At 38.6% G+C, this 21566-nt stretch overlaps 3 protein-coding genes across 3 annotated transcripts; 2 read left to right on the forward strand and 1 right to left on the reverse strand.

Moving 5' to 3' along the window:
- The first annotated feature begins 1428 nt into the window (after window positions 1-1428).
- On the forward strand, window positions 1429-3250 carry LOC125032350 (adhesive plaque matrix protein-like). Its single transcript, XM_047623446.1, has 3 exons — window positions 1429-1475; window positions 1565-1840; window positions 3187-3250. The coding sequence occupies exons 1-3, from the start codon at window positions 1429-1431 to the stop codon at window positions 3248-3250; spliced, it is 387 nt and encodes a 128-aa protein (XP_047479402.1).
- Window positions 3251-3893: 643 nt separating this feature from the next.
- Window positions 3894-6253, forward strand: LOC125032352. Its single transcript, XM_047623447.1, has 6 exons — window positions 3894-3905; window positions 4076-4162; window positions 4364-4439; window positions 4684-4751; window positions 5502-5720; window positions 6197-6253. Exons 1-6 carry the CDS (start codon window positions 3894-3896, stop codon window positions 6251-6253), a joined length of 519 nt encoding a protein of 172 aa, XP_047479403.1.
- A 13064-nt stretch (window positions 6254-19317) lies between these two features.
- On the reverse strand, window positions 19318-20852 carry LOC125032353 (cuticle protein 19.8-like). Its single transcript, XM_047623448.1, has 3 exons — window positions 20788-20852; window positions 20251-20286; window positions 19318-19842 (listed from the first exon to the last, which is right to left on the reverse strand). The coding sequence occupies exons 1-3, from the start codon at window positions 20850-20852 to the stop codon at window positions 19479-19481; spliced, it is 465 nt and encodes a 154-aa protein (XP_047479404.1). The 3' UTR covers window positions 19318-19478.
- Between the last annotated feature and the right edge of the window lie 714 nt (window positions 20853-21566).

Below are 21566 nucleotides of genomic sequence, written 5' to 3' on the forward strand. Positions count from 1 at the left end.
TTAGAAAAACTGTTCTTACAACCTGATGGAGTTTCATCTTGATATAAACTAACCGCTTTCCACAGCCTCTATCTTAGCATTTTTTTATCGCAACATTAGTTGACTGATTCTATTAATTTTATTATTATTAAAATTTTATTATTTTTATTTGGTGTTCCAGTTGAGCGTCGTGTTGGGTCTGGCAGCTGCCTCTCTGGCCGCTCCATCACAGCCTGCCTACGGATACTCTCCTCCTCCCTCTTACCAGGTAACTAATTAAATTAAATCATATATTAATAATCTGTATTTCAAACATCCTTTTCTTTACTGCTCTTAATATATAACTTATATTGTATAGAAAATCTAAGAGATAGCTACCTTTATACCATTTAACTAGTATTATTACTGATGTAAAGTTATTTTAACTATTTTCGTACTGAATTTATTGTCACTTTTCTTTACATATTAGTCTCCAGCTCAGTACAACTTCGACTGGGTCGTGAAGGACGACTACTCCGCCAACGACTACGGCCACCAGGAGTCCCGCGATGGATACAACACACAGGGATCCTACTACGTGCAGCTTCCCGACGGTCGCCTGCAGAAGGTCACCTACCACGTGGACGGCGACTCAGGCTACGTGGCTGAGGTCACCTACGAGGGACAGGCTCACTACCAAGCCCACCAACCTTCCTACCATCCTACACCTTCCTACCATCCTACACCTGCATACCAGCCTACCCCTTCATACCACACCACTCCTTCATACCATCCCACACCTGCCTACAGGCCAACACCTTCCTACAGGCCGAGACCTCATCACTAAGCAGATAAACTACAAAACAAATTCAAATATATGTAAAGTATTTATACATATATATTTTGTACCTTCATACAATTAAATGGATATATATCAATTCTTATTTACAACCATTAAATTAATATATGTCAACATACCACTTTTATTGAAAACAAACCTATATGTAGTATGCAATTAGAAAAAAAGAAAAGATCAGAATGTTCATATAAAATATACACATATACGTGTGTGCATGACTGTGCGTACTAAGCTTACGTGATGTTTTAGAAGATATATCAAAGAAATAATGAAAGTCGCGAACAGTTACATGTCAAGCTCTTCGAGTTTGAGCATGGCAGGTACGGAATCTCTGTAGAAAGAGAGGGATAACAAGAAGGAAAAAACAAGGAATGTTCGTATAGAAATTGATTAATCTGGTCGTTTTACATTATGCAGCCTAACCCTAGAAAGGTCTGAGTTGAAGGAACTGTATGATCATTCTTTGTACATGAACATATATATGCGCGCGCACACACATAGACACACACATACATACATGCTATATTTTTGTCGAGCCAAAATCTAAAGTTATACTTGATTGCATTTATCTTGCACTAAATCCTTAACTTGGACAGGATGCTATAACGAGAATGTTTTACTTTAGCCAAGCCACCTCCGGCCCTGTTTTGAGATACCGGTGAGTTCAGAAAAGGATAATAGGTGGGATGTTAATAGAATTACTTTACATAAACTTCAGCTTACTTTTTTATTAGAAATTCCTTAAAGGGGATCCTACTACGTGCAGCTTCCCGACGGTTCCCTGCAGGTCACCTACCACGTGGTCGGCGATTCAGGCATCGTGGCTGAGGTCACCTACGAGGGACAGGCTCACTACCAAGCCCACCAACCTTCCTACCATCCTACACCTTCCTACCATCCTAAACCTGCATACCAGCCTACACCTTCCTACCATCCTACATCTGCCTACAGGCCAACACCTTCTTACAGGCCGAGACCTCATTACCTTGTAGCCCAAATTACAAAAATTCAGACCCATAAAGAGTATTTATACATATTTTTTGTTACAATTAAATGGATATATATCAACACTTAATTACTACCATTAAATAGATGTGTATCAGCACCACTTTCACTGAAAACAAACCTATATATGGTGTGCAATCAGAAAACAATCAGAACATACATGTGTGTCTGCATGAGTGTGCGTACTAAGCCTCCATGATGCATTAGAAGACATCAAAGTAATAAATGAGTCATAAACAGGTACATGTTTTTTGCTGTACCAAACTTAGAGCTTGGACTGGATCAGGGTTGCCAATCAGTTGTTTATCAAAAGTACAATTTCAGGCTACTGAAAAGTAACATAAAAAAAAGGACCGAAATTAATTAAATTAAAATTATTTGGTGTATTTACAATTGCGCTTCCCCGTCTTCCATAAACGCTCCCGTAGGTAATGATATTGATGACCATTTTATCCACTAGTTGCTGGGAGGGTTGCCAAGAAGTACATTTCACACTAAGTAACACATTTGCTCTCCATCCCGGGGCTCACTGTCCAACAAGGCCCTACGCTGCTATCCGACAAACAAACAAACACACTGGGGCATAACAATAGTATGTAACACTAACTAAAAATACAATCAAGAAACAAATTATCGTTATTGATGAAAACTTCTATTGCATTGAGAAAATGTGAATTTGCAATACTTTACATCATTAACAGTGCACTCATAGGGAGACGTGATAGTTCACAGGAAGAGTGAAACAGACTGACAGTCCTGACTACAACGTGACAAAGACTTCCTCCATCTTTCCCACACACACGCGTTACACGTGTTTCCTCTGTACCACATATGTGTATCCTAGACTGTACTCGAGTCTGCTGCAATGTTCCATTTGGTTAGGAAATTATTTCCTTATTATGTGTGTAACGCGGGAAAAAAGTGTGGAATAGTACCAGAAATTTAATATTTTTTCTGAATGTCTTACTAATTGTACTTGGTGCACCCAAAAGTAGCTAACCTTAGTACCAGCTTCGGCAATCCTGGACTGGATGCTATAAAAAGTGCTTGACTATAGCCAGGCCACCACCGGCCCTGCCTTGAGATATCGTTCAGATCAGAAATAGCAAAAATAATTGCGATGTCAGTAGAATTACTTTACATATGCCTTGACTCACATTGAAACTAGAAATTCTGTAAAAAATAGTACTTCTTTATTTATTCATTTTGTTTTCAATTACACTGTTTTTTTATGAAAATACACTTGCTTGTCAAAGACTTATGTACATCTGATGTCACAAACCTCAGTCGCACATGATTATTTGCAAGACCAGCAGGACTTGAATTGAGCTTGATCAGTTTTATGCACAACATGTGCAACGCAGGTCACATCCAAACTCTGGTCACATCACCTCGCTCAGCAGTTGTGAAAATACGGAAGAACTATGATGGAAGGAATCAAGGTTTGTTTGTCATGTATCTTATAAAAGTGAGTTTAGTTTTGGGGAAAATTGTGCCGAAGAGTCACCTAGAACAGGGTTCTTCAATGTACAGGGCGCGACCCAGGACTAGGTCACAAGCTCAAGTTCACTGGGTTGCCACATCATAATGATAAAGATAAAAATAATAATAATTATAATGATTATAATATATATGTATATAAATACATATATATGTATGAACCTATATGTGAATTGATATCAGGTTGAAAGGTACGATAGAATGGACATACTGATTTGAGGTGTATGTGTGTGTGTGTGAGGGGAGTGATCTACAGAAAATGGGTAAGACTTCACTGCTATCTACTGTCATGTTTACACAATCGATATAAAAGCACTAGAGTTTGCTTCTAATTATGCTAAAAACTCTTAAAAGTCTTGGAACTGACACTGACATTTTGGATGTTTCCTCTCCAAACTGTGTCTGCTGATTCGTAGCGTTTCCATTCATATGACGAGGGTCTAGTGAGCGGCAACGTGGGCGTGGTATTTCTGTCGTCTCTCAAGGTCAAGTGAAGCCACGCCTACGTTTCTCGAAGTATAAAAGGTACAGGAGCAGAGTGCTTTTCATTCTCTCAAGCAAAATCAGCAATATGATTCTTACGGTTAGAAAAACTGTTCCTACAACCTAATGGAGTTTCCTCTTGATATAAACTAAGCGCTTTCCAAAGCCTCTATCTTAGCCTTTTTTTTATCGCAACATTAGTTGACTTATTCTATTAATTTTATTATTATTACTATTTTTTTTCTTTTTTTCTTTTATTTGGTGTTCCAGTTGAGCGTCGTGTTGGGTCTGGCAGCTGCCTCTCTGGCCGCTCCATCACAACCTGCCTACGGATACTCTTCTCCTCCCTCTTACCAGGTAACTAATTAAATTGAATCATATATTAATGATCTGTATTTCAAACATCATTTTCTTTACTGCTCTTAATATATAACTTATATTGTATAGGAAATCTAAGAGATAGCGACCTTTATACCATTTAACTAGTATTATTACTGATGTAAAGTTATTTTAACTATTTTCGTACTGAATTTATTGTAACTTATCTTTACATATTAGTCTCCAGCTCAGTACAACTTCGATTGGGTCGTGAAGGACGACTACTCTGCCAACGACTACGGCCACCAGGAGTCCCGCGACGGATACAACACACAGGGATCCTATTACGTGCAGCTTCCCGACGGTCGCCTGCAGAAGGTCACCTACCACGTGGACGGCGACTCAGGCTACGTGGCCGAGGTCACCTACGAGGGACATGCTCAATACCAAGCCCACCAACCCTCCTACCATCCTACACCTTCCTACCATCCTACACCCGCATACCAGCCTACCCCTTCATACCACACCACTCCTTCATACCATCCCACACCTGCCTACAGGCCAACACCTTCTTACAGGCCGAGACCTCATCACTAAGCAGATAAACTCAAAACAAGTTCAAACATATGTAAAGTATTTATACATATATATTTTGTACCTTCATACAATTAAATGGATATATATCAATACTTATTTACTACCATTAAATGAATATATGTCAACATACCACTTTTATTGAAAACAAACCTATATGTAGTTTGCAATTAGAAAAAAGAAAAGATCAGAATGTTCATATACAAATATACATATATACGTGTGTGCATGACTGTGCATACTCAGCCTACGTGATGTTTTAGAAGATATATCAAAGAAATAATGAATAGTTACATGTCAAGCTCTTCGAGTTTGAGCATGGCAGGTACGGAATCTCTGTAGAAAGAGAGGGATAACAAGGAGAAAAAAACAAGGAAAGTTCGTATAAAAATGGATTAATCTGGTCGTTTTACATTATGCAGTCTTACCCTAGGAAGGTCTGAGTTGAAGGAACAGTATGATCATCCTTTGTACATGAACATGAACATATATGAACATATATGCGCGCCCACACACATACACACAAACCCACATACTTGCTATATTTTTGTCGAGCCAAAATCTAAAGTTATGCTTGATTGCATTTATCTTGCACCAAATCTTATGCTTGAACAGGATGCTATAACGAGAATGCTTTACTTTAACCAAGCCACCTCCGGCCCTATTTTGAGATACCGGTGAGATCAGAAAAGGCACAATAGGTTGGATGCCAATTTAATTGCTTTACATAAACTTCAGCACACTTTTTATTAGAAATTCCTCAAGGTGATCCTACTACGTGCAGCTTCCCGAATGTACCCTGCAGGTCACCTACTACGTGGACGGCGACTCAGGCTACGTGGCCAAGGATACCTACGAGGGACAGGCTTACTACCAAGCCCACCAACCTTCCTACCATCCTACACCTGCATACCAGCTTACCCCTTCATACCACACCACTCATTCCTACCTACCTACACCTGCCAACAGGCCAACACCTTACAGGCCGAGACCTCATCACCAAGTATTCATTCATTAACATTGGCGATTTCAAAAAAGCTCTTTTACATTTTAGAAGTGACTAACAGCGGAAGTATAGTCGTTAGGATATCCTTGCTTATCAAAGACTTTTATGTATATTTGATGTCTCAAAACGTAGTAGAACACGATTACTCGCAAGACCAGCTGGGCTTGAGTTTAACCGAGTTTAACCGCAGCTTACTTTTAGATTAGAAATACCTTAAAACTGTAGGATTTATTGATTTATTAACAAAGCTGATTTCAAAAAACTATTTTAAAGTTTAGGAGTGACTAACAGCGGAAATATAGTCGCTAGGATTTCCTTATTTATCAAAGACTTTTATGTATATTTGATGTTTCAAATCGTAGTCAAAACGACAATTTCTGAAGGCAGATTGTACCAAAAAGTCACTTAGAATTTATGATACAAAAAAGGGAAGTATACTTATAAGATATAACTATTCATATATGCATATAAAGCATATGTTTATATCATTACCCATACCCGGCTGCGATTCTTCACTAGACGACCTGTAGATACATTAAAGTAACATATCTCTAACCATTAAGGTACTTCATCAAGATCTGATTCAACAGTTTGTGCTTTTCAAGAATTAAGTCCATGTCCGTAAAAGGTGCACTGTGGGAACGTATATATCAAAATGGTGTTAATGTCACGATCGCACTTTGTTTCACATGTTAGCCTGGATTTTAAATGAGATGTGTGTGTGTGTGTGGGGGGGGTTAATTAGGACTTCTTTATTTATCTATTTTGCTCGTAATAACACTGCTTTCAAAACAGCTATCACAAAGTTTGGAAGTGAATACGAGACTAACATAATGAGAATACGGTCGCTAAGATATAGTTGCTTGTCATAGTTTGATGTACATCTGATATCACAAAGCGCAGTTGCACACGGTTATTTGCAAGACCAGCAGGGCTTGAGTTTAAGCGCCTCAACCATAACTTAATAAGTTTTATGCTCATCATGTGCAATGCAGGTCACATCCAAACTCAGGTCACATCACTTCGCTCAGCAGTTGTGAAAATACGGAAGAACTATGATGGAAGGAATCAAGGTTGTTTGTCATGTATCTTATAAAAGTGAGTTCATTTTTGAAGGAAAATTGTGCCGAAATCACCTAGGTCACAAGCTCAAATTCAGTGGGTTGCCACATGATGATAAAGACAGAAATAAAAATAATGATAATTATAATATACGTTTATATAAATATATATGTATGAACCTATATATGAACTGATATCAGGTTGAAAGGTACGTCAGAATGAGCATACTGGATTTGAGGTGTATGTGTGTGTGTGTGAGGGGGGTGATCTACAGAAAATGGGTAAGACTTCACTGCTATCTACTGTCATGTTTACACAATCGATATAAAAGCACTAGAGTTTGCTTCTAATTATGCTAAAAACTCTTAAAAATCTTGGAACTGACACTGATATTTTGGATGTTTCCTCTCCAAACTGTGATTCGTAGCGTTTCCATTCATATGACGAGGATCTAGTGAGCGGCAAAGTGGGCGTGGCATTTCTGTCGTCTCTCAAGATCAAATGAAGCCACGCCTACGTTTCTCGAAGTATAAAAGGTACAGAAGCAGAGTGCTTTTCATTCTCTCAAGCAAAATCAGCAATATGATTCTTACGGTTAGAAAATCTGTTCTTACAACCTAATGGAGTTCATCTTGATATAAACTAACCGCTTTCCACACAGCCTCTATCTTAGCATTTTTTTTTATCGCAACATTAGTTGACTGATTCTATTAATTTTATTATTATTACAATTTTATTATTTTTATTTGGTGTTCCAGTTGAGCGTCGTGTTGGGTCTGGCAGCTGCCTCTCTGGCCGCTCCATCACAGCCTGCCTACGGATACTCTCCTCCTCCCTCTTACCAGGTAACTAATTAAATTGAATCGTATAATAATGATCTGTATTTCAAACATAATTTTCTTTACTGCTCTTAATATATAACATATATTGTATAGGAAATCTAAGAGACAGCGACCTTTATACCATCTAACTAGTATTATTACTGATGTAAAGTTATTTTAACTATTTGCGTACTGAATTTATTGTAACTTATCTTTACATATTAGTCTCCAGCTCAGTACAACTTCGACTGGGTCGTGAAGGACGACTACTCCGCCAACGACTACGGCCACCAGGAGTCCCGCGACGGATACAACACACAGGGATCCTACTACGTGCAGCTTCCCGACGGTCGCCTGCAGAAGGTCACCTACCACGTGGACGGCGACTCAGGCTACGTGGCTGAGGTCACCTACGAGGGACATGCTCAATACCAAGCCCACCAACCTTCCTACCATCCTACACCTGCATACCAGCCTACCCCTTCACACCACACCACTCCTTCATACCATCCCACACCTGCCTACAGGCCAACACCTTATTACAGGCCGAGACCTCATCACTAAGCAGATAAACTACAAAACAAATTCAAACATATGTAAAGTATATATACATATATATTTTGTACCTTCATGCAATTAAATGGATATATATCAATACTTATTTACTACCATTAAATGAATATATCTCAACATACCACTTTTATTGAAAACAAACCTATTTGTAGTATGCAATTAGAAAAAAAGAAAAGATCAGAATGTTTATATACAAATATACATATATACGTGTGTGCATGACTGTGCGTACTCAGCCTACGTGATGTTTTAGAAGTTATATCAAAGAAATAATGAACAGTTACATGTCAAGCTCTTTACAGAATGCGCCTAGGTTACCACTGTGCATGGCAGATTATCTCAACAATCGAACGCGATGAAAGGTGCTGCAAGCACTGCGGCGAGCCGAACGCCACACTAGTCCACTACCTAGAAAATTGTGACCATAAACAATTCCTGAGACATGGACCGCCCACAACAGCAGCCGTGCTGGAAAAGAGGCTATGCGAAATGTTTACACCATGGCGGCAGGAGCGCCTGCTGGCAATCCCGCCGCCACGGTAAGCACCGAGTGTCAGACAACTCAATGAGACAGCCGTAAAAAGCTGACACAGGCCGGGCCATATCTAGAAGGCCCGGGCGAAGCTAGAACTTCGCAAACCATAAAGAAGAAGAAGGTACCAATGATATTCAGTCCGAGTACGGAATCGTACATTTTCCGTAAAACACAGTACGGTACAATTCAGGTTTGGAAAAATGGGCGAAATTCGGTTCTGTGCTGTACCTTATACTCAAAACACGCGACCATACAATCATTGGTGTCTTTGCAGCCATAGTGAGTGCATTAGTGATCATATGGAGAAAATGAACCATTCAGTATCATACTGTATGCATACATACAGTATCTATCTATTTGTCTATGTGAGTGTATGTGAGCATGCACAAATATACATAGTATATATATGAATAATACGTAAATATAAACACATATATACATATGTGATTGTATTAATTATGGTACGAGAGAGGCCGTATGCTGCAGCTCTGAAATCGAATTCTGCGCTTCCACATCCCCAAGTATATTGCGCCGCCCGTGTACTGCAGCTGGTGCCCCTGCCCACGACCATCCCTCGTAGGCAGACTTTTCCCAGCATCCCCGGCACAAGGTGGGTGCAGCCAAGATGACGCGAGCGGAAGTCTGAAGTGCTCGTCCGTGTTCTTCGTCATTCACTCTAGATTTGGCCGTAATTCATTTTATTTCTTACCCGTTCTTTAACTGATTTCGTGAACTTCCTTTTCCTTCTTTCAGTGTCGTTTCCTCGTTAGTCTTTATAAAGGATCATTCATACACACATACAAATAAATTTATGTATTTTGTTTATTTTCATAATTATTCTTAATGACATACTAAGTATCTATGTGAGGAATTATTTCGATGTAAAAGAAAAAACATAATGTATATATATTCTATGATAGGCAGTTACAAAAATGGCAAACATGGATATGCTTTATATATATATTTTACATATTAGCTTTTTAGTGATGAGGTCTCGGCCTGTAAGATGGAGTAGGTCTGTACGGTGTAGGATGGTAGGATGGTTGCTAGGCTTGGTAGTGAGCCTGTCCTTCGTAGGTGACCTCGGCCACGTAGCCTGAGTCGCCGTCCACGTGGTAGGTGACCTTCTGCAGGCGACCGTCGGGAAGCTGCACGTAGTAGGATCCCTGTGTGTTGTATCCGTCGCGGTTCTCCTGGTGGCCGTAGTCATTGGCGAAGTAGTCGTCCTTCACGACCCAGTCGAAGTTGTACTGAGCTGGAGACTGATATAGAAAAGCAACATAAATTAAAATCAGAAAATCATTTGACGAAGATAACTAAATTAATAATCATAATTCAAAAATGGTTTTAAAATGTCAAATAAAATTGGTATAACCGATGCTCAAAATATAATATATCTATGCCAGTTACGTGGTAAGATGGAGGAGAAGAGTATCCGTAGGAAGGCTGTGACGGAGCGGCCAGAGAGGCAGCTGCCAGAACGACAGAAATAAATATTCATAGTTAACAAAGTCTTTTTTGTAATGTGATAACAAGATAAAGTGGCCAACGATTTGTATTACCAAAACGCTTTTTGTTTTGTTTTGTTTTTTTCTCATCGTAAGAAACATGTTTGCTGACTTTGCTTGATTTGAAAAGGACTCTCATTCCTGTGTCTTATATACTTTGAGATACGTAAGCGTGGCCTTGACATGTTTCTTACGGTGAGAAAGAAAAAAAAAACAAAAAGCGTTTTGGTAATACAAATCGTTGGCCACTTAATCTTGTTGTCACAATGCAAGACTGTTAATCATGAATTAACTTTTTTGTTTTTCCATTTGAGCGTCGTGTTGGGTCTGGCAGCTGCCTCCCTGACCGCTCCGTCACAGCCTCCCTACGGAAACTTTCCTCCTCCCTCCTACCAGGTTACTAGTTTGGAAATATTCTCTATATTTTGAGCACAACTTCCTTGCTCTAGAAAATCAGTGATTTTTAACTACATTTTATCATTATTAATACACATGTCTTCACCAGACAATTTTCTGGTGATTTTAATTTACATTCTCCTTTCCAGTTCAGTACAACTTAGTTATTATTTTAATCCTATGATTTTTTTTCATGATTTTAGTATAACTTCTATTTGCACATTAGTTTCCAGCTCAGTACAACTTCGACTGGGTCGTGACGGACGACTACTCCGCCAACGACCACGGCCACCAGGAGATCCGCGACGGCTGCAACACACAGGGATCCTACTACGTGCAGCTTCCCGACGTTCGCCTGCAGGTCACCTACCACATGGACGGCGACTCAGGGTACGTGGCCGAGGTCACCTACGAGGGACAGGCTCAATACTAAGCCCAACGACCTTCCTTCCATCCTACACCTGCATACCAGCCTACCCCTTCGTATCACACCACTCCTTCCTACCATCCTACACCTTCGTACAGACCTAGCCTTTCTTACAGGCCAAGACCTCGTCACTGAAAAGCTATTTTTCAAAACATATATAAAACATATCCTTATTTATTTTTTTGTAACTAATATTAAATAAATATATATTGATACATACATGTTTACTTCAACATAACTCCTCACATAGATGCCGTATATCACTGAGAGAGGAAAAAAATACATAGAAACTACATGTAAACTACATTCTTTAGAAAGACTAACGAGGAAATAACGTTCAAAGATGCAAAATAAAGAAATTAAGTTTACGAAATTACTGTCAAAGAACGGTTAAGGGATACAGTAAAATTATAGTCAAATCAAGAGTGGCTTACGGAGATAACGGAAAAGCACAGAATCAGTGTTCTTCATGCTCCGATTGTTCCTCCAGCAGAGCGCACATCTCCGCCACCTCCGGAATGGGGTGTCGACTGGCGTGTGCGCCTGCTGGGGATCCTCCTCAGGTTGGTTCTGAGGAGGGTTCCGCCGGAAGGAGCCAGGTCGGCCACCTGTAAATGCAAGAAAAAAGGACATGGTAAATTACATCTTCAAAAATGGACTGTAGAATGAGAATCAACATAATTTCAAATCAGAACACAAGAAACAAAAAGTCAGATGCTTACCTCGCTGCAGCAATTCCCAAACTAGTTCCGTACGGAACTTCCATTGAGGCATCTTACTGCCGAGGGCCCGGTGGACAGCCAGCGCGTTGATGGTGGTCATATCCAGCAGGTAAAAAAATACCTTTTTGTCCCACTTGATGGTCTTCTTGGTTGCAGGATATGACTGCGCCAGCTGATCCGAGAGGTCGACGCCCTTCATGCCGTTGTTGTAACAGACAACGACCTCGGGCTTTGACCTCTCCACCCCTCGGCGGTTGGGAGGCAGGGTAACGACCTTTGATGTGTGGGCAGTGGATAGCATTGTCACAGGACGCTTGTCTAACCACTGCAGGCAAAGCATTCCGGTTTTGCTACTCCAAAAGTCGATGTGTCCCCGACTCGCCTGCAGGTCCGAGGGCATACCCCGCCTGTTGACACGTACTGTGCCAACGGCGGTGGTCTTCCGGGCCTCCAGATAGTGGAAGATACCAGTTGTCTGTGTGCAACTGATACCCCTTGTCGAGCAGCTTTGCCTTCTCCATCAGGTCGTCGACGGCCTTCATGCTCGCCGGAAACTCGCCGCGATCCTGCCTCATGTAAATATTGAAGGCCGCCGTATACCCAGCCTCTGGACCGTCGGACGAACACAGCTTGTAGACCTTCAAGCACACAGACAAATTTACAACCTTTTACACACACACACACACACACACAAAGATGCACGCACAGATTTCCCAACACAAACGACCGAGAAACACACAATTACACAGCAGGCAATACACTTATGCAATGAAAAACTTGCGTAAACTTTTATACAATTTACACACGCACTTCCGCACGTAAAATTACCGACTTACACACTCACGCATACACACCAACAGTTGCGCGCACATGTCTCCACAGATACGCACAAAAACACAAGCCGACAAACACAAACACGACGAAGAACAGATACACACATCTATATATGTACAAATATAGTTGCACAAACATAATTATCAATATAAAAACCTGTATACATAGAAACTAGCTCAATAACATTAATTCATACAGCCATACAGAAATCACGGCGGGACGGGTTACAAATGGAGCACGCCTAGTCCCGTCCCCGGCGGGACGGGTCCGCACGGGGTACGGGACTAGGCGTGACCCGGCGTGAAGCCCAGAATTAAACTCAATGAAAATGAAAGAACCGCCATCTTTCGGCGAACCAAACAACAAATAAATAAGTGAATAAATAAATATACAGACATAAAAGGAAATAGATAAATTAATATACCGATAGATAAATAGCTAGCTAGATAAATTAATAACCAATAGATAAATAGATAGATAGATTAATAAACCGATGCATGAATAGATAATAGATAAATAGACAAATAACGGAGGGTAGTCGAAGGAACTTGACTGCTTGGTGATATCTGGTGACAATTTGATAGATTATTGATCATTATTAAGTAATTGGACTGATTGATATAATTATTTAGTAAAGTGATACGTATTTCCAAGTGATAATTTATTTGAAGATTGTCGTTACGGGCCAGGGCTTGAGTTCATTTCTCATCTGTGTCCTTTATAGGCTTTAGTTTAATGATTGTTCCTGTTTTTTCAAAAGAATTATAAAGTCAATTTCCGGAAGACGTTCATAAAGTCGCATCTACCGATTTTTGTCACTTTCTATTTTGATGGCTCAGTTCTCTTCGTCTCTCTCTCTCTCACTCTCGTTTCTTCTTTCTTCTCTCTGTGTATCTTTGCATATTTATATTTTTCTCTTGATCCCTTTCTCTTTTGGATATATTGATAGATAGATAGATTGGGAAGTAAGCGGATAGGTAGAGGTAAGTACGTTTTACTGTTGTGTCTCTACTGGTTACATCGGTTTTCATTTACAATAGCAATATACGGAACCGATAGTTATGAATAGAGTCGGTAATTTATAGGTATATATGTTTAATTACAAAATATATAGAATGTCAGGGGAGAGTAGGCAGATACACACATCTATATATGTACACATATTGTTGCACAAACATAATTATCAGTATAAAGATCTGTATACATAAAAACTAGCTCAATAATAGTAATTCATACAGCCATTCAGAAATCACGGCCATGTGCGTCCCCAGGCGGGACGGGTTACAAATGGAGCACGCCTAGTCCCGTCCCCGGCGGGACGGGTCCGCAAGGGGTACGGGACTAGGCGAGACCCGGCGTGAAGCCCAGAATTAAACTCAATGAAAATGACAAAATCGCCATCTTTCGGCGAACCAAACAACAAATAAATAAGGGAATAAATAAATAAACAGACATGAAAGTAAATAGATAAATAGATAGATAAATAAACAGCTATATAAATAGATACAGATATAAATATATACATAAATAAATGAATATGTAAAAGGGGAGTTAAGTAAATAGATAAATAGATAGAGAATAAACAGATAGATAGAAAAATAGAAAGTGACAAAAATATGTAGATAGATAGATAGATAAGTATACAATTAGATGAATAGATAAATATATAGATAAATAAATGGATAAACAGATAGATAGGTAAATAATAGATAAATAGACAAATAGCGGAGGGTAGTCGAAGGAACTTGACTGCTTGGTGATATCTGGTGACAATTTGATAGATTAGTTATCATTATTAAGTAATTGGACTGATTGATATAATTATTTAGTGAAGTGATACGTATTTCCAAGTGATAATTTATTTCAAGATTGTCGTTACAGGCCAGGGCTTGAGTTCATTTCTCATCTGTGTCCTTTATAGGCTTTAGTTTAATGATTGTTCTTATTTTTTCAAAAGAATTATAAAGTCAGTTTCCGAAAGACGTTCAGAAATTCGCGTGGCGGAATATTTTCTTGTTGGGTTTGTAAATGATATATGTTCTGGTTTAAGAATCTCTATTGTTCCTTCGTGTGATATAAAACTTCATGAAGTCCTCACCCGTACACTGTGTTTTGAAAATTTGGTAATATAATGGAGTTTAAGCTAGAAATAATTAATTGCATGGTGATGGCTCAGTTCCATTCGTCTTTCTTTCTCTTTTACTTCCTCACTCTCTTTTCTTCTTTCTTCTCTCTGTGAATCTTTGCATCTTTATATTTTCCTCTTGACCCTTTTCTCTTTTGGATATATTGATAGATAGATAGTTAGATAGGGAAGTAGACGGATAGGTAGAGATAAGTACATTTTACTCTTCTGTCTCTACTGGTTACATCGGTTTTCATCAATAATAACAATATACGAAACCCATGGTTATGAATGGAATCGGTAATTTATAGGTATATATGTCTAATTACAAAATGTATAGAATATCAGTGGAGAGTAGGCATTCTGTAAATGGATTTGGAGGTGCACTCTCGTACATGAGGAAATTGCGTGTTAGTTATACATACATATATATGCGTGTGCCTCATATGGAGTTTCAAAAAATGGTGATTCTGTGCTTTTTATTTTGTTATTTGAGTGGATGATTTATACATAAGGTTCTCAGTGATGGGGTCTCGGCCTGTAAGAAGGTGTTGGCCTGTAGGCAGGTGTAGGGTGGTAAGAAGGGGTGGAGTGGTAGGAAGGTGTGGGCTTGGTATTGAGCCTGTCCCTCGTAGGTGACCTCGGCCACGTAGCCTGAGTCGCCGTCCACGTGGTAGGTGACCTGCAGGCGACCGTCGGGAAGCAGCACGTAGTAGGATCCCTGTGTGTTGTATCCGTCGCGGGACTCCTGGTGGCCGTAGTCGTTGGCGGAGTAGTCGTCCTTCACGACCCAGTCGAAGTTGTATTGAGCTGGAGACTGATATGGAAGGGCAATGTACATTAAAGTCTTCAGAATGTCATTGGGAGAAAATATTTGCATTAATGATAGTTATACGCACAAAAACACAAGCCGACAAACACAAACACGACGAAGAACAGATACACATCTATATATGTACACATATAGTTGCACACACATAATTATCAATATAAAGACCTGTATACATAGAAACTAGCTCATCAACAGTAATTCATACAGCCATACAGAAATCACGGCCATGCGCGTCCCCGGCGGGACGGGTTACAAATGGAGCACGCCTAGTCCCGTCCCGATAGAAACATAAATAGATAGATAGATAAACGTATGGATAGCTAAATAAATTATAAATAGATAAATAGACAGAGAAATAAACAGATATATAAATAGATAGAGATATAAATATATAGATAAATAAATGAATAAGTAAAAGGGGAGTTAAGTAAATAGATAAATAGATAGATAATAAACAGATAGATAGAAAAATAGAAAGTGACAAAAATATGTAGATAGATAGATAAATAAGTATACAATTAGATGAATGAATAAATATATAGATAAATAAATGGATTAATAGATAAATAAACAGAAAGATAGATAAATAATAGATAAATAGAAACATAACGGAGGGTAATCGAAGGAACTTGACTGCTTGGTGATATCTGGTGACAATTTGATAGATTAGTGATCATTATTAAGTAATTGGACTGATTGAAGTAATTATTTAGTAAAGTGATACGTATTTCCAAGTGATCATTTATTTTAAGCTTGTCATTACGGGCCAGGGCTTGAGTTCATTTCTCATCTGTGTCCTTTATAGGCTTTAGTTTAATGACTGTTCCTGCTTTTTTAGAATAATAATAATTATAAAGTCAGTTTTCGGAAGACGTTCAGAAATTCGCGTGGCGGAATATTGTTTTGTTGGGTTTGTAAATGATATATGTTCTGGTTTAAGAATCTTTATTGTTCCTTCGTGTGATATAAAACTTCAGGAATTCCTCACCCATCCGCTGTGTTTTGAAAATTTGGTAATATAATGGAGTTTAAGCTAGAAATAATTCATTGCATGGCGATGGCTCAGTTCTCTCTCTTTCTCTCGTTTCATCTTTCTTCTCTCTGTGTATCTGTGTATCTTTATATTTTTCTCTTGATCCCTTTCTCTTTTGGATATATTGATAGATAGATAGGTAGATAGGGAAGTAGACGGATATGTAGAGATAAGTACATTTTACTCGTGTGTCTCTACTGATTACATCGGTTTTAATTAACAATAACAATATACGAAACCGATGGTTATGAATGGAGTCGGTAGTTCCTAGGTATATATGTTTAATTACAAAATGTTTAGAATGTCAGTGGAGAGTAGGCATTCTGTAGATGGGTTTGGAGGTGCACTCTCGAACATGAGGAGATTGCATGTTAGTTATACATACATATATATGCGTGTGCCTTATAGGGAGTTTTAAAAAATAGTGATTCTGTGTTTTATAGTTTTTTTTATTTGAGTGGATGATTTATACATAAGGTTCTCATTGGTGGGGTCTCGGTCTGTAAGAAGGTGTTGGCCTGTAGGCAGGTGTAGGGTGGTAAGAAGGGGTGGAGTGGTGGGAAGGTGTGGGATGGTAGGAAGGGTTGGTGGGCTTGGTATTGAGCCTGTCCCTCGTACGTGACGTCGGCCACGTAGCCTGAGTCGCCGTCCACGTGGTAGGTAACCTTCTGCAGGCGACCGTCAGGAAGCAGCACGTAGTAGGATCCCTGTGTGTTGTATCCGTCGCGGGACTCCTGGAGGCCGTAGTCGTTGGCGGAGTAGTCGTCCTTCACGACCCAGTCGAAGTTGTATTGAGCTGGAGACTGATATGGAAGGGCAATGTACATTAAAGTCTTCAGAATATCATTGGGAAAAAATATTTGCATTAATGATAGTTATACGCACAAAAACACAAGCCGACAAACTCAAACACGACGAAGAACAAATACACACATCTATATATGTACACATAGTTGCACAAACATAATTATCAATATAAAGACCTGTATACATAGAAACTAGCTCAATAACAGTCATTCATACAGCCATACAGAAATCACGGCCATGCGCGTCCCCGGCGGGACGGGTTACAAATGGAGCACGCCTAGTCCCGTCCCCGGCGGGACGGGTCCGCACGGGGTACGGGACTAGGCGTGACCCGGCGTGAAGCCCAGAATTAAACTCAATGAAAATGACAAAACCGCCATCTTTCGGCGAACCAAACAACAAGTAAACAAGTGAATAAATCAATAAACAGACATGAAAGTAAATAGATATATAGATAGATAAATTAATATACCGATAGATAAATAGATAGCTAGATAAATTAATAACCAATAGATAAATAGATAGATAGATATATTAATAAACCAATGCATGAATTGATAGATAGATAGATAACTAGATAGATATATAAACATATAGATAAACAAATAGAAACATAAATAGGAGTTAGATAAATAGATAGATAAAGGAATAAATAAATAAATAGATACATAGATGAAAAATAAATTAATAAACCGATATTTAAATAGATAGATAGATAACTTCATAAATAAATAGACAGACAAACAAATAGAAACATAAATAGGAGTTAGATAAATATATAGATAAATGAATAAATAGATAAAGAGATAGACAGATAAAAAAAATAACTTAATAAACAGACCTGTACGGCAGATAGATAAACATATGGATAGCTAAATAAATAAACATATAGATATATAGACAGAGAAATAAACAGATATATGAAATGATAGAGACATATATATATAGGTAAATAAATGAATATGTAAAAGGGGAGTTAAGTAAATAGATAAATAGATAGGAATAAACAGATAGATAGAAAAATAGATTCAGAAAAAAATGTGTAGATAGATAGATAGAGAAATAAGTTTACAATTAGATGAATAAATAAATATATAGATAAATAGATTAATAGATAAACAGATAGATAGATAGATAATAGATAAATAGACAAATAGCGGGGGGTAATCGAAAGAACTTGACTGCTTGGTGATATCTGGTGACAATTTAATAGATTAGTGATCATTATTAAGTAATTGGACTGATTGATATAATTATTTAGTAAAGTGATACGTATTTCCAAGTGATAATTCATTTCAAGATTGTCGTTACGGGCCAGGGCTTGAGTTCATTTCTCATCTGTGTCCTTTATAGGCTTTAGTTTAATGATTATTCCTGTTTTTTTAGAATAATAATAATTATAAAGTCAGTTTTCGGAAGACGTTCACAAATTTGCGTGGCGGAATATTTTTTTGTTGGGTTTGTAAATAATATATGTTCTGGTTTAAGAATCTTTATTGTTCCTTCGTGTGATATAAAACTTCAGGAAGTCCTCACCCGTACACTGTTTTTAAAAAAAATTTTTTTAATATAATGAAGTTTAAGCTAGAAATATTTCCTTGCATGGTGATAGCTCAGTTCTCTTTGTCTCTCTCTCTCTCTTTTTCTCTTTCTCTCGTTTCTTCTTTCTTTTCTCTGTGTATCTGTGTATCTTTATATTTTTCTCTTGATCCTTTTCTCTTTTGGATATATTGATAGATATATAGTTAGATAGGGAAGTAGACGGATAGGTAGAGATAAGTACATTTTACTCTTCTGTCTCTACTGGTTACATCGGTTTTCATCAATAATAACAATATACACATGGTTATGAATGGAATCGGTAATTTATAGGTATATATGTCTAATTACAAAATGTATAGAATATCAGTGGAGAGTAGGCATTCTGTAAATGGATTTGGAGGTGCACTCTCGTACATGAGGAAATTGCGTGTTAGTTATACATACATATATATGCGTGTGCCTCATATGGAGTTTCAAAAAATAGTGATTCTGTGCTTTTTATTTTGTTATTTGAGTGGATGATTTATACATAAGGTTCTCAGTGATGGGGTCTCGGCCTGTAAGAAGGTGTTGGCCTGTAGGCAGGTGTAGGGTGGTAAGAAGGGGTGGAGTGGTAGGAAGGTGTGGGATGGTAGGAGGGTTGGTGGGCTTGGTATTGAGCATGTCCCTCGTAGGTGACCTCGGCCACGTAGCCTGAGTCGCCGTCCACGTGGTAGGTGACCTTCTGCAGGCGACCGTCGGGAAGCTGCACGTAGTAGGATCCCTGTGTGTTGTATCCGTCGCGGGACTCCTGGTGGCCGTAGTCGTTGGCGGAGTAGTCGTCCTTCACGACCCAGTCGAAGTTGTACTGAGCTGGAGTCTGATAAAGAAGGGCAATGTACACTAAAGTCATCAAAATATCACTGGGAGAAAATAATTGCATTAATAATAATATGAAAAAATTGTTTTCAAAGCAAAGGAAATGATGGCAGCTACCTGATAAGAGGGAGGAGAAGAATATCCGTAGGGAGGCTGTGACGGAGCGGCCAGAGAGGAAGCTGCCAGACCCAACACGACGCTCAACCGGAACACGAGAAAAAAATATTAATTCATAGATAACAAACTCTTCTTTTATTGTGATAACAAGATGACGTGGTCAATGTCTTGCATTACCAAAACTCTTTTCACTCACCGTAAGAAACATGTTTGCTGTTTTTGCTTGATATGAAAAGCACCCTCATTCGTGTGTCTTATATACTTCGAGAAACGTGGGCGTGGCTTCCTTTGACCTTGAGGAGCAACACCTAGCCACGCCCAATTTTGTCGCTTACTAGACTGTATGGCTGGGAATGCTTGGAGACAAAACACTGTGTAGGTCAGAGACGGATCCAGTAATTTTTCAGATTCTCAGGCCTTTTAAAACAAAGTACTTTTATGCTTGAAATCTTTATGCATTTGATCAATTTTCCACCACAGATCCCCCCCCCCCCCCATATACTTAAATCCTGATTACACCCCTGTTGCAACATGCCAAAGTGAATCCAATAAAGTACATCGAGTTTGTGACATTTATATCATATTAATATTCCCCTTTTATACACACAGCAACGCCCACTTATGCCGCTTATTAGACCCTTATCATATGAACGGAACGCTATTAGAAAAAAAACATTGCTAGGTCAGTGATGGTTCCGGGATATTTAATAGTATTTTTTCGTATTCATGTGGCACTTTTCAAACACTGTAAAGGAGAGTATGGTTCCTTTATGATAAATAATTCATTACACAGGTTACGCCCCTGTTACATGCCAGTGTAAGTGTAATGAAGTAGATTGAGTTTGTGACATTTATATCATATTAATATTTACATTTCGATGCGAGTATTTCTCAAGAGTTCACCCTCTAAAAGCTGGAGACGTCGCAGCACAGTCATCCTTGCCGGTGTCACGTGTCTACAGACCTGTACACACTCATTAATCATGATGTGTGATGACATACACGCCTATATATGTGTATATGAGTAAATATGTTATATATACCCATACATTATACACACAGATGTAAGCCTGTAAGAGTGAGATGTAATGCAAGGAAATATTTGAAATATAAGTATTTCTAAACAATACTGGCATTACGGTAAAGTACGGTACGGTACCATTGATATTCAGTCCGAGTACGAAATCGTACGACATTTTCCTTAAAACACAGTACGGTACAATTCAGGTTTGGAAAAATAGGGAAAATTCAGTTTTGTGCTGTGTCTTATATTAAAAAAAACGCGACCATACAATCATTAGTGTCTTTGCAGCCATGGTGAGTGCATTAGTGATCATATGGAGAAAATGAACCATTCAGTATTATGCTGTATGCATACATACAGTATCTATCTATTTGTCTATGTGGGTGCATATGTGCATGCACAGATATGTATATAACCAGTATATATATGAATAACACGTACACACACACACACACACACACATATATGTGTGCGTGTGTGTCTGATTTCCTGAACTTCCTTTTGCATCTTTCAGCGTCGTTTCCTCGTTAGTCTTTGTAAAGGATCATGCATATATACATACAAATACATTTATGTTTGTCAAGTATTTTGTTTATTTTCATAATTATTCTTAATGAGTTATTTCGA

Source organism: Penaeus chinensis, chromosome 14 (assembly GCF_019202785.1).
Source record: "Penaeus chinensis breed Huanghai No. 1 chromosome 14, ASM1920278v2, whole genome shotgun sequence".
Taxonomy (NCBI): Eukaryota; Metazoa; Arthropoda; class Malacostraca; order Decapoda; family Penaeidae; genus Penaeus; species Penaeus chinensis.

Coding starts and splice junctions, on each gene's coding strand:
- LOC125032350 (XM_047623446.1), top strand. CDS start 1,429: ATGTTTTACTTTAGCCAAGCCACCTCCGGCCCTGTTTTGAGATACCG. Junction 1,476..1,564: donor GGCCCTGTTTTGAGATACCG/GTGAGTTCAGAA, acceptor AATTCCTTAAAG/GGGATCCTACTACGTGCAGC. Junction 1,841..3,186: donor AAAATTCAGACCCATAAAGA/GTATTTATACAT, acceptor TGTGCAACGCAG/GTCACATCCAAACTCTGGTC.
- LOC125032352 (XM_047623447.1), top strand. Junction 4,163..4,363: donor CTTCTCCTCCCTCTTACCAG/GTAACTAATTAA, acceptor TTTACATATTAG/TCTCCAGCTCAGTACAACTT. Junction 5,721..6,196: donor GGCCGAGACCTCATCACCAA/GTATTCATTCAT, acceptor ATGCATATAAAG/CATATGTTTATATCATTACC.
- LOC125032353 (XM_047623448.1), bottom strand. CDS start 20,852: ATGACTGTGCTGCGACGTCTCCAGCTTTTAGAGGGTGAACTCTTGAGA. Junction 20,287..20,787: donor AGAAATACTCGCATCGAAAT/GTAAATATTAAT, acceptor TGACCTACACAG/TGTTTTGTCTCCAAGCATTC. Junction 19,843..20,250: donor ATTCCCAGCCATACAGTCTA/GTAAGCGACAAA, acceptor ATTTTCTCCCAG/TGATATTTTGATGACTTTAG.